We start from the raw sequence: 13,944 nt of genomic DNA on the forward strand, positions 1-13,944 counted from the left end.
TTTATTAAAGGTAGGAAGCATATGTGATCTTTATAAAGCACAGGTTCAGACTCAATTGAAAAAAGTTATTTGAACAACTCAAGTCCTAATTAAACAGACTCAGAGGACAGATTCTAGTCTAATTTGTAGAGGATAAAATGCAAAGAAACATTTTCAAGTAACCAAGCTATGCTACCACAGATTAGTTTTAATTAACAAGAAGGAATTCGGTGTCTCCAGACCACCAAAACTCTGTTTTGTTCCATCTGAAAGCATTTATCTGCAGTATCTTGCTATCTACACATAAATTGGATTCAAATATTACATTTTCCTAGATAATTAAGGAACAATACCACATGTTACAGAGCAATATTTGGACTAAAAACCCGAGGTTTTACAATTGCTTAACATGGAAGAATGACAGTTCAAAATTGCCAGTTTTACAGTGCATTTAATGATCTGATTTTCCCTCTCTATCTTAGCTGAAAAAGTTACTCTACAGTTCATCAGTCAGGTTGCATCTGTGACTTTTCATTCTATATAATCTGAATTTCAAATGGGCGATCCTATCTTTTATGACACAGTATATGCATGCTTTAGCATGCAAATTTGGTTTCATGAACATTTACCCAAGTAAGATAATCAGGGATGCTGAAGCAGCTCAGGAGCAATGAGACAGTCATGTGAGTTATGACTGTGTTGACAGAGTATCAGTAATCTGAAAATAATGTACTCAATGGTCAAAAGTCTACCAGATGCAAGCAGAACAGATTAATCATCTGACAAGGATTCTATAATTGTAATTATTGTGAAAGCCAAGGGTTTGTCAGAAGACTGAGCAAAGAGCTTAAATGAGATTGTATTTTGAACCAAAAACTTCTGGACTTTTCATAGCCGAATTTATCTCTCAGGTCTCATAGCACTCACTCTGACAACACTGCAGGGAAAAGGAAACCATGGGCCAGATATTGTGTCACAGCACCATAGTTCTTTGATGGCAGCCTTTTTCCTGAGACTGTCATAGTGTCAAGGTTCACTTAATGCTGTTTTTTACTGCGCAGTGCTCTTTCTCAGTACTAAACACTTAATTTTCCAGAGCTACACCCAAAATTATGATACACTTCAGATTGCAAAAATGCGGTTTGGTCGCCTTAATCATGCTGCATTTGACATTGAGTACTGGGAGGAATTGCTGTTCACTGGGTATAGGGGCCACTGGACCTGAGAATGATGGACTTCACTGAGCCCCATCATGCTCTGTATTGGATATCACTGATTGCACAGGCAGCCCCATGCCAATTCCTGCTACATCAGACAACCTCCTTCCCTCTGTGCATCCTGTAGTGTGAGTTTCTTAGCCCACTGACAACCAACTGAAATGTAGCATGGTCACTCAGGAAACCCTAAGATAATAATACTCTGGCTAATCAAAATAACTTCTTTCAGGAGCTAATTGTCATTTTGAGGAGAACTACGCAAAAGTCTAACTATTTTAAAACCTTGAGTATGAATTGGTCATTAAAAAGCAACTTAAAATCTAATTTTAGCAGAATACCAGACTTTAGATTTTGTTAACAGCGGTAGCAATATCCTACTTCCTTTATTGATTTTACTCCTTCTGATTTTTATTTCTGTGTAGATCAAACAATTGCACATAAAGACAGGTGCTGGTAACAACAGAGAAGGACTTGCAAGCCCTATCTCTCCTTCCTCCACTCAACAGCACTGACGGAGTATTCCACATAGTGAGAGAAAAGAGAGGTGTTGCACAATCAAGCTTTTAAAATAAAAATTCTGTTGTTTGGTCAATGACAGACTGTGAGACAACTGATAGCATTTGAGCCTGTAAGTGTGCAAATGTTCCAGCAGGTCCAGCAGTGTGCTCCTGTATCTGTGCAAGTCTCAATCAGCAATGGGTGCAGGCTTGAACATTCTCATCCTTACAAATGTATTTCCTTCCCATCCTTTCCACTCTCCTCCAACATCATGCTCCTGTTTTAGCATTCATCCAGTTCTACATAATGAAATTGAATTCTGCTGTTAAAAAGTTTCAGTGGTACCACTGCCTTGCCTAAGAGCAACCTGATTAGATCGCTCTTCTTCAGCTCCCACAGACTGTAAACACATTATTCCACTTCCACTTCCAAATAAAACCACCAGTGTGGAGGCTCTTTTCTACAGAAGCATACAGAAGCCCAGGAATCACCAAACATGTTGCTTATGGCAGTCTAAGCAGAGCAGAGGGCACCCCTGCTGCTTTCTGTGATCAGAGAGGCACAGCAACTGAAGGGCAGCATTTCAGAACAAGATTAATTCCGGCAATGAAGCACATGCTGAGGACTTGTTTGGAAAAGATAAATGCCCCTTTTTCCCCACCTCAGGTTCACAAGCAGAGAGCTCCCAATTAGAGACCAGACACTCTGCTCTCCATGTGGGCCCCACCTATGATCAATGACATCCGCATTAGCTGAAGGAAATTTCCGAAAAGGAGTCAGAAAAAGCAAGAGACTAAGAAGCCATGTCTAATCCTTCTTCAATGGTGTCATGGGTGGTGTCTCTCTTCTGCTGTCAAAGTTGTCAGCATGAATAAGTGACTCACTTAGGATGCCTAATTCTGTAATCCAAAATGCCCTTTAGTCTGCCCCTCCCCAGCCAGTCTAACAGGAGACGGACACACAACAGGATGTGGTCTCCAGTTTTTGTTCTTTTATAGTGGACCAGCGAAACGACGATAGGACAGTGACCTATAGCACAGCTGGATGAGAAGGGGGCTACCAGCACCAAGGTAGTGTGACAGCTGCAACAACATCTGCTGGTACAACATGTGCCTGCTGTGCCCAAAGGCTTTTCTCACTGCATTCCCCTTTGTGCTGCTGCCATCTCCATGCTGGAGGGAGCAGCTCCTATATCGTAGTGCATGTAAGGTAAGAAAATGTTTAACACAGCATGTGAACTCATTTAATTTGAAAACCAAAGGTTTTTAAAAATAAGCTTTAATTAAAACCATAAGTACACTGCTTATAGTAGAACCAAATGCTATCCTTTCCCCCTGCTTGTTCTGCATGCCAGAACATTAGTGCCGTTCACAGCTTGCAGAAGGATGAACATGGCAGAAAAGATGTCATCAGCTGCCTTTTTAACAATTTCACTGGAGATATGTGCTGAGCTTTGCTTTGCTGTGGTGCTGCTGGCTCTCAGGGGCGAGACTGCCTTCTGGTCGGGAAGAAGACAGGCTTGTGCCACGACCACAAACCTCCCTCTATTCCCAGCACCGGGAGATGTGCTGGCATCCCAGCAGGACTCTGCACCAGAACTGGGTGGGTCTTGCGCCTGTGCCCAACCCTACAGCACCTCACACTCCCCATTCCCACTAAAGGACTGGTAGGGTGCTCCTGAGTCTTTGCTCCCACCCACCCTTTAACTCTGCTATCCCTTCTCCCATCTAGGTGCTGTGGTGAAGATGGCTGTACATATGGGCAAGTAAGAACAGGGTGCTAAGGGGCTGGAAGATCCTGTACCTCAGAAGGAAAGGGAGGAAGACCAAGTCCCAGCCTCCGGTACAACTGCAGCTTCCACCATGGAGTACGACAGGGGCACGTAACTTCAGCAAGGTAAGACTAGCTTGGACGTAAGTATACATCCCAAATTTATCAAAAGGCAGAAGCACAACTACCTCTCCATCTCATACACAATCCCATCCATATTCCCTCTGACGCTCTACTGGCTAGAATACCTCTGGTATCACTGTAATCTTTTTATATCAACATCATGAGTGATTCAACTATTTTCCATCAACATCATGAGTGATTCAACTATTTTCCACGACCGCTGTCTCTCCTGGCTCTCCCCAGATGGTGTCTGCCTAGTATTTTTACACATACAGTGTTTGTATATGTATTTCAACCCAAGCTATTTATACATGCACATAAAAGCACATTGGGCTTATAAACCCAAATGTTTTAGTGGGAAAAAGCACATAAACACCCACACATCTGAAGCAGAAATCCAACTCTGAAGAGTTCGAGATCAAGCACACCAGCCGTCTGTTACCAATTATTATTAAATTATAACTCCTGCTCAGCAAAAGGAAAGGCTGCTGCAACTATCAAATAAACAGCAAGCTATCTCCTTTGCTTACACCATTCTCTCCATCCCTCTACCTCTGTCTCCTCTTTCTTGTAAATAAGGAAAAAAAAAAAAGTGCCTTCCTTTTATCTTTGGCCTCCCACAGTGACCATGGTCCAAACATTTGTGATTTACAGGCAAGGTTACTGTCATAGGCAGAATCTAGAACTCCATATGAATATAAGACTCAAATTTCAGTCAATGAACAATGTGGCTGCCTGGCTTTTCCACAGCTTAGGTCACATCCAGTCTACTCAGCCCGTGTTCACATCCTTCCAACTTTGCATAATTTAAAACTTCATTTCCAATTTTCAAAACAATTAAACATGAGATTTTGACCCTAAAGACAAAAACCTTTCACCGCACTCTCAACCCCCCCCCTTTCCTGAACCCTCAGCAATAGTCCTTAAGTGAAATACATACTGATTTTATAAACTCAGAAGAAACATGCTCATTCCTGAAATAAGAACATCTACATTTTAATCCAAGTTTCAGATTTTTTATTCATTTTCTCTTCCTTTATTCCCTGCGCCTAAGAATACAGTGACTGTTGCTGCTTAGGATGATGCTTAGCTCATGTGGAATACAACAAAATTCCTCTCCAGGACACCACAACCCCAAAGGTATTTAAATGGCAGAGTTAAAAGGAGGAAAGCAGACTTTTACCCACACATTATTAAGTCAGTGACTCAGCAGTGGGACCAAATCTGTGTGGCTAAGGTGATGACGTCAGAACCAGCTACAGTTACCAGCTTTGATTTGTTCTGTTTCTTGCAATCTTTAGACTTCACAAGCTTATGGCATAGTAGGTTTTTTTTTCCCAGGTATTACCTGCACCTGCAGACAGCCTTCATACACGCATGAGAAGTATTAGAGGAGCTGCTTGGATGTAACCTCAAGATCAGTTTATTTTAAATAAAAACTATCTTCAGGTTGTGTTTTTTTCTTCTGAATTAAACAAACAAACAAAGAGGATGCACCACACCAGCACAATGCAGCCTACAATTTCACAATGAAACAAAAAAAACCCCAAACCCACTGCTGATCGCTAGGAGCTTTTGTTTGTGTTTTCAAAACTAGTCTCCTTCATATCATAGAATCATAGAATAGTTTGGGTTGGAAGGGACTTCAAAGATCATCCAGTTCCAACCCCCCTGCCATAGGAAGGGACATCCCACCAGACCAGGCTGCCCAAGGCCCCATCCAGCCTGGCCTTGAACACCTGCAGGGATGGGGCAGCCACAGCTTCCCTGGGCAACCTGTGCCAGCGCCTCACCACTCTCCTGGCTGCAATCATCCATGTCAGTGCTATCATAAATATGAAAGGCAAACTTTTATATTTCATGACAAGGACAGGTGGTTTGTATTACAGTCATGGGTTTGCATTGCCCTACACAGAAATAGTGTGTAAAATTCATATAAAGCATTTGCACCCAACTCAGAACAACTTTGATTTCAGAAGCCCAGAGGACTCCACCACTTTATCCTCCTTTCTGGACAAAAGGGCACAGAAAAGCAGGAACTATCTCCAATACCCTCCTCCAAGAATTCTTTGTATAAAAAGTAAAAAGACCCAGCCCAACCCAATTCCATATTTAGTTCCCTCCTACTATGAGTTCCCTGACTTGCCAAGTCTTGCTAGATTGTTGGGTTGCCGGATAAGGAGGAATTTAAGTCTCCAAACCAGTTAGAAAAATAAAGGGTGGTAAGTGAACAGAACAGCACCAGTAATGGCATCAGTCAGAGGCTTGGAAACTCCTGTTAATGCCACCCAGCAGCGAGTGAGATCACTTGGAACAAATGTGTTGCTGTTGGCTGCTGGAGGGGTGTGGGACTAGGAGTGCTGACTGGTGCAAAGCTAGTTCCAGTGCTCCATAAATCTCATGCTCTGATCATGCCCTTCGGAGAACTAATGCTGATGGAGGGGTTTTCTGCTCTTCTAAGGCAGCTGCAAAAGCCCCCATACTTTGCATGTAGAAACACAACAAATCTGAATCACAGCTATTTCAGATCATCCTTTGGTCAGTCTTACAAACCCATCCCAAAACATCCGCTCAGTTATGATGGGCACACCAGTCAAAGTCAGTCCCAGGGGATGGCTCCCACTGCTGTTACTGGAAACATTTTTCCCTCATCCTGTTCCAATTTTCATAGCTTCACATTGAATTTTGGGCCTCATTTTTGGGAAGCACGTGCCATATTCATGGAACCTACCCTTTTCAAAATTCCTTTCCTTGGGAAAAAATTACTGTGAACTCCTGTGAATGCACAGTTCTGAAAAACTATCTTTACCAACAGTAATGTCAATACCATCCATGCCAAAGGTCCTGCAAACTGAATTTAGACACAACGAAAGTAACAACATGAAACAGGATGGTCTTCATTACAAAAAAACAAATCAAGATGACAAAGAACCTTCTGATGAGTGGCTGCTGTGCCAGTCAATGGTATTTCTTTGAGGAGATGGGTATAGAGTTGGCTGTACTCTGAAATGAGTCCCTCTACTAGTGAAAATGTGACAGACTCTATATGACAGTAATATATTCTTTGCTAGCCTTTGCCAGGGGAATGATCTGGAAGAGAGCACAATAGTTCTCTGAATATAACATTAGGAAAGGAAAAGGCAGGTGAAACTTATTTGCATCTGTGATAAATTTTCACAGCAGTTTTTAAGTCCTGCAGAATATTAATAAACAAAATAAGGCATCTCATTCTGTCTCAAGTTGAAACTGAAATATAATCTGTGTGTTTAAATATGGAATAAACACAGAAACTGTTTTTACTTTTGCAGAAACAAAAACTTATTGTATTCATTAATCTTTTCAAGAAAGTAATGTCCTGTATATGGTCAGTAGCTCAGCATTTTTCTTGTTTCATCGACTGAATTGATGGTTCATACCAACAACGACATAAGTTACAGAAAAGGATCCTGTCTCTCTCTGTTCATTTGCAAGGCCACTATCTGAAACACACCTATCTGTTGCTCCATGGTCCAGTCACAAAGCACTGGCAAGCCTGTGGAGATATTTGCAACACATTGCTAATTTTATTCAAAAGCTGGAGACTGCTGCTGAGCCCCCACCCCAAGGGAGGACTGAGTGCCTTGTCTGCCTGCAAGCATGGACTGACCTTTCCTGAGCAGTTCCCTTTTCTCACCCAGTTTTACAGTGCCCTCTACTGAGCTCTGTTCCATAAGGGTACCTTACAACAATGCCCAACCACAACTGACCTGACAGCTGAATAATGCTGTGCGCGAATGTGCTCAGCTCCATGCAGGCACCATCAGATGGGAAGTGGCAAGACAGATATTGTACTGTAATCCATTTGTACTTCCATGTCTGCCAGCTTTTCATGGGCTAGGAAAGATCAATGAAGCAAGGTTATTTTGTCCCAAGCACAATTCTCACTACTTTCAGGACACCAAGAACCTTATATGGTTTGTATTAGTATGACTGGATTTCTCTCAGTGAAATAAGACGCCACTACTTTACAGCCCAGGACTCACAAGCAGACCTCATGCACAAAGAAGTAGTTGTGCGAGAATGGCTTTATGCCACCCACGTGACTGATGATATTATGATCTCAACTCATTTTACTCACATTTTCTGCAGGAACAGTTACAGTCCCCTCTCCTTCCCCATATATACCACATTATGATCCTGAATACAGGGGAAGCATTATGTAAGTGAAGTGCATTGCAGCCAGCTCGCTGAGAGAAGGGCAAACTTTACATATGCTGAAAGAACTTTACATATGCTGAGAGAACAAAGCAACTTTACATATGCTGTGCAGGCAAAATAATTTATAAAAAACTGATGTCTGCAGTAGGAAAGAAAGAAAAGCTAACTCTAAGGTGAAGTCTGTGGAAATATACCATAAATCTTTCTGCTTCATCCACATTCTGTATTTTTTATCACCAGGTCTTAGATAAATCAGCAACAGGTAAAACACACTTGCAGAAATACTGTCAAGTCTTAAACAGGACTGAAAGTGTCGCATATACCCAATGTCATTCTCCTATGGCCTTAGTGGTCTTTTCCATCACCTTTCTTGCATTGTGCAGGCTACTCAGCTGTCCTGTGATGGTGAGTACATGGACATTACAGGCCTCTGCTGACTAAATTAAGATGTTGAAACAGAAACAATGGAAATAATCACAGACTTGTTCTAGTTAACAGATTCAATGTGTTATCCAGAGCTTGCAGTTGTCTTTAGATTGTTGTAACTAATTCCAATTTTTTTTTTAAAATGAGAGGTTCTCAACACTCTATGCACAAACAAGCTTGCACAGTCATGACAAAAAAGTGTTGTCAAAGTTAGGCAAACAGTATAAAAAAAATACTGTCCATGTAGACCAGCTCTCCATGTTCTGCCAGATGCTAGATACCGAAAAAATGAAATATCTGCACAAAACAGCCACTTCAGAAAGAAACAAAAAAAACCCAACTCCAGATCCTCTTTGATTCTATTATCTTGCTGTGCTGAAGGTGACTGTAGCTGCTCATAACATATCTCAGTTCTCCTCAGCTGAACTTCAGCTGGATTTCGCACCTTCAAACCGCAGCCAGCTTCTACAATGCTTCTCTTAGGCACAGGATGTGGTATGTCATGGAGATGTAGCCTGTCTATGAGCTATCTCACTATGTAGCATGAAGCAGCGCGACAAGGAAATAGGGAACGGGAAGAGAAAACTGAGGACACAATCATTCTTCCATGTAATTGCATCCCACTTGCTTGACAAGGTCTGAGCCATGATGGGCTCAAGGCACTGAGAGGCAATGGAAAAATGGCTTTTAATTTCATTGCGCTCAAACCATTGTTCAAAGTTACGTTGTATATGCTCAGCTCAAATAACTCACATCAGTGAATTTAATCTCTGGAAATCAAACTTGTAGTTTTGTGCCTTCTCAGAAGTTTCAAATTTTGAAGAGTAAATGGAAAATGAAATCATTATTTGTCATAGAAATGACTGGAAAAAACAGGAGGGAGTCACAAATTCTGCAATTAGGCAGGAGCCCTACAAACCTCTTTTAGCATCCAAGACTGGAGGCAGACCAGTTTGAAATGTGAGTAAGCCATCAGTAGCTCACTTCTGGCTTTTGCACCTCAATGGCTGCTTCAGAGATTATAAAATATCATTATGAATCAGAAATCTAACCTCTATTCTGTTTTAGCTAAAGTATTCAAATCAGTATCTGTCTAGGAATGGAGAGGCTACCACTGACTTCCTACCTGCTTTGAAGCTATGTATGTGTGGTGAGACCTTTTTTGAGAGAGGACAGGAACTGCTGAGGCGATCCCAGGAAGGACACAGGTTGAGCACTCCTTGAGGAGAGATCAACAGTTAAAGCCCAGGCAAAGGCTGACTCATACCTCACTCCTCTCCTGGTTGCTATGAAAGCATCAAAACAGGGAATCAAAACAAGATAACCTGCTATAAAATACTCCTCTCCTTTCTAAAGTAAGGTGTGTCTTTATCTCGGTAAGACTGGATGTGCATGTGGTAACAAGTGGTCAGGAGTACTAAACGGTGCTGTTGGCAAGCTTCACTGACTGAGGACAGACCTGCATGTCTTTGTGGGCAAGTGCAGACACCACCAGGTGCACGCAGTTTTCCAACAACAATAGCACTGAACTTTAAAGTTGAAACAAAGACGCTTCAGAAATACAGATACAAATCTTTAAGAAACTTGAACTAGGACTTCCCATGCTATTTTGTCTATGACAAAAAGACGCCCAATAATGAGCTCTCTTGCAGCATTTGTGGAACTTGAGTTTGTGAGCTGTGTTATGCAGGCTTCTCGAGGAGTAAACTGTAAAGACACGCAAAGACGAAACAAGTCCAATGCATGAATATCCCATTTCCAGTCAACTAGGCTCAAGAAACCCTGGGCAGCTTTTCCACAGTACTTTCCCAGTGCTAAACTTTGCTGTGGTGATTCAATGCTGGTGTGCACTGAAGTGTCCATACAGAACATTCAGGTCCTTTAAAACCTTAAAAAGGTTGACTTATTTCAACCGAACAGTAAACTGCAACAGGCGACTGTCATCTTTAGACCTCCAAACACACTTATTTGATGAGGTGAGATTATCCAAATGCTTTGCTTTTTTCCACATACTACAAAGTGCAGAATGTTCTTGACCTTGCGAGAGTGCTCAGCATCACGTATACACGTAAGAAGGCCTTTTAGCTACCTACAATACATACAGGGAAAGACTTTAAACTCCTGAGTATGTAGACATTTTATTTACAGTTTTTAAGACCAAAGATCAGACTTCTCTGTGTACCACTCTCACATACTACTGGCTCTATGATTGCTAATCCTTACCAGAATATTAATTAAAGAACTCAAAAGCTACTTGTCAAAAATTAAAAAAAACCAAAACAAAACAAACAAACAAGTTCTTATTTCTTAACTTTCATCTGCTGGATGGAACTCAGCTGACAGTGTTACTTACAGAAATCCCTGATTAAAATCTCTGACATTGACAGTTTTCTTATTGGTCTGCCTGCTACTTTTTAGGCCTGCATTAAAATGATCATTAAAATGATCCATTTCTGATGTTTAGTTACTGAGCACATCTGAACTTCAGTAACACAACAGGATCACTGTAAGTGATTAATGTCTTCACAAATCAAATCTAGACAAGAACAGATCAGCTGCAGGCTTGTATTATGGTTCTTTGTCCCTGGGTCACAACAAGAAAAATCCTTTGTGCATGAAAAGTCCTTCCCTCAGGTACGTGAGGGAGTGTAAGCTAATGTTCTCTTTAAAGGACTGTAGGTGTCTGGTGTCTCATGACTGTTAAAATGCTAATGGTAATGTTATCTTAGTTGCATTTCTCAAGCCTGCTAAGCCCTTGGTTTCACCTTGTAAAATAAAATAGAGATTATGTTACTTTCACTGAGGCCACGATTTTGTGTATTTAAAAAAAAAAATCCTGACAGATTGCTTGTGTACTTCTATAGGACAACATAAAGAAAAAAAGAAAGCATCAAAGGGGAGAGAAAGGAAAAACCTGAGAAATCAAAGCTTGTAGCCTCATGCTCACAAGCTACAGGCATGAAGCAGGAACACTACAGCTATTGCTTTGATCTATATCTCTATTAATTCCCTCTTCCCATTATAGACCCCCTGACATTTCACTGGTATTCAGATATGATTAAAATATATTCCAACACCTATACATAGAAATGTTGGTTCAAGTACTAATTAAATACAAATCTGGCATTTGGAAACCTGTATCAACAAAAAAGTAAAAAGGTATAGTAAATGGCAACAGTGGAAATGTTGTCCATTATTTCCTGCGAAAAAGCCAGACTTTGTTCTATCAGTCTTCCATGTTAGTGTTTGGATTTCCAAGTGTTTATAAGCATCCCCCAGCAGCTTCAGCACAAGTGTAAGAAGAGAGATTTTGTTTTCGCCTCCAATTTTAAACATTGCCATAAAGTTCCAATTATAACAGGGTAAGTCATGCACAGTAGTTTTTAATGAAACAAGAATCAAATGTCACGTTAAGTTTACTATGGTCCCTCATTGCACATTACTTTTATCATACACTACTTCAAAACTAACCCTTGCTTATATATAAATCTACACATTCTTTATTTTCATGAGCGATTCAATCTTCTTACCTTCGCTCCTGAATACTACATACGCACAGCAAAGACTCATTGCAAGGGTGCTTTCAACCACAATTTCTGCTGCCTTAATTGTCACAACTCTCCCAGACTGAGAAATCTACGAAAGTCTAGAAAATAGCCACTGATGCATGTGGTAATAAGACTTTACTGGTTTGCCTCCCAAAGACATTGAACTCTTTGGAGCAGGCATGCTCACCCCATACATGTCTGTGATGGGGAAGGCACATTTACAGTATCATATAAAACAGTATTTTCCTCAGAGGCTGCTAATATCCCTGGCACTTACTAGAAGTAGCATTCATACCCCAAACCAGAATATTCTGTAGTTTCTCTGGAATACAAACTTTTCAAAATCCTGAGAATTCAGGGCACACAAAAAGGAACATGGTCTGACCACGGGGAAGAATAATTTTAGATCATAACAGACACAACTGCATTTGGAGACAATGCACACGACTAAAATGAACTGGGCTCGAATACACAGTCACCATGACATAGTGAGAAATTTAACACTTGAGTAAACTTGCTGCCCAAGGTACATGCACAACAGTAATGAAATCGAGGCTGCACTGTCTTCTGCCACCATGGTAAGCAAACACAACTGGACCTAGACAGAAATGTGGAGTAATTAAGGCATCTGAAGATGCAACAATACTGGAGTTAAGAACATCCAGTTTCAGATTTAGATACAGAAGAAATGAGCTTGGAACCTAGCAGAACACTATCACTCCCAGTCAGCAATGTAATGACATATGTTAGGGAGATTTTTTTGAAGTGAATTACCTCAGCATCTTGTTCCCGGAGCTGGTATGTTTTCTCTAAGCACTGCAGTATTCCAGGACACAACGTTTTCTCCTCCAAGAGAGACTCCAGAAGTAAGACCAGCTGGTCAGGGAGAAGCTAAGAGGAAAATGAATGCCAAGCGTGAATATAAGATCTTTACTTTCTGAGCAATTATATAGAAACAAATCAAAAAAGATAAGAGGGCCTATAAGAAAGCTGGGGAGGGACCTTTTACAAAGGCGTGTAGTGATGGGACCAGGGGCAATGGGTATAAACTGGAGAGGGGCAGGTTCAGACAAGACATAAGGAGGAATTTCTTCACCATGAGAGTGGTGAGGCACTGGCACAGGTTGCCCAGGGAAGCTGTGGCTGCCCCATCCCTGGAGGTGTTCAAGGCCAGGTTGGATGGGGCCTTGGGCAGCCTGGTCTGGTGGGATGTCCCTGCCCATGGCACGGGGGCTGGAACTGGATGATCTTTAAGGTCCCTTCCAACGCAAACCATTCTATGATTCTATGATATTGTGACGACCTGTGTACTTCCAGCACATGCTTGAAATAAGACACGAACTTGTAGCTGTTTTCTGGAAAACCTCAACATTTCTGTGTTTGTGTTCTGAAAGACTGTGAGCTGGGACCCAATTAAGACTAATTTTCCATGGTTTTCATTACTGAAGTTAGATCAAATCTAAACCATGCTTATCTTATTGAAACATAATCATAGCTTATTAAGTAAGATTTTTATGGAATGCATATGCTAAGGAATTCCATTTTGTTTGGTATTGGAAGGAATAAAAAAGTTAATAATTTACAGTGCATAATTTCAGGAATCAAGCAGTCATATGAATGTATAATTTTTAATAGTGGCATTTTTATGTCTTACATAAGCAATTGCATGGAATTTTTAAGTGAATAAAGAAACACAACACAAACAAATGATCCACAAAACAAGCATTGTAACAACCTATTTTGAGGTATATTCTAGAGCAATGAGTCACAAACCATCCATCATGACATGCTAAAGAATGAATGTCATGTTTGTGGCACGCACATTATATATCTATCTGCACACATGCATATATGTTAAGTAGTTAGTTGTCTGACTCCAGAATTTATCATTTTCAAGTTAAACCTAATGCAACCTAAAAACAAAAAGCACAAGAAGTCTGATGTAGAAACTGCTTAAGCGGTCTGTTTAATAGGCTTATTGGATAAACAAATAAATAATTCAAACAGAGCTTGGGAAGAAATTACACCAGCTGCCAGGAAGCATCTATTGGATATTGAGGGCTCAAGGTTCTCATCAGTCAGAAGTCTGTTACATGTCCCAACGCCTTCCCCACTATTTGTCATTGCAGGGCACCAAAATAGGAAGGGGAAAGGGAGCAAAAATGTGAATTTAAATTTTTACACAC

The 13,944-nt window shown here is 40.9% G+C and overlaps 1 protein-coding gene across 13 annotated transcripts in view; it reads right to left on the reverse strand.

The window, feature by feature from the left end:
• Positions 1-13,944, reverse strand: part of AOPEP (aminopeptidase O (putative)) — a 189,839-nt gene that overhangs the window by 12,170 nt on the left and 163,725 nt on the right. For 11 of the 13 annotated variants that reach the window (XR_008447862.1, XR_008447861.1, XM_054054732.1 and 8 more), the window contains one exon: positions 12,533-12,649. The exons of 1 other annotated variant lie outside the window; for it this stretch is intronic. Coding sequence is in view for 9 of the 12 variants with exons in the window: in XM_054054732.1 (XP_053910707.1) it covers positions 12,533-12,649 (117 nt within the window). In the remaining 3 variants the exon portion in view is untranslated. Of the gene's footprint in view, positions 1-12,532; positions 12,650-13,944 lie in introns of those variants that run through there. One more of the 13 variants, XR_008447863.1, reaches the window with a different exon arrangement.

Source organism: Cuculus canorus, chromosome Z (genome assembly GCF_017976375.1).
Source record: "Cuculus canorus isolate bCucCan1 chromosome Z, bCucCan1.pri, whole genome shotgun sequence".
Lineage (NCBI taxonomy): Eukaryota > Metazoa > Chordata > Aves > Cuculiformes > Cuculidae > Cuculus > Cuculus canorus.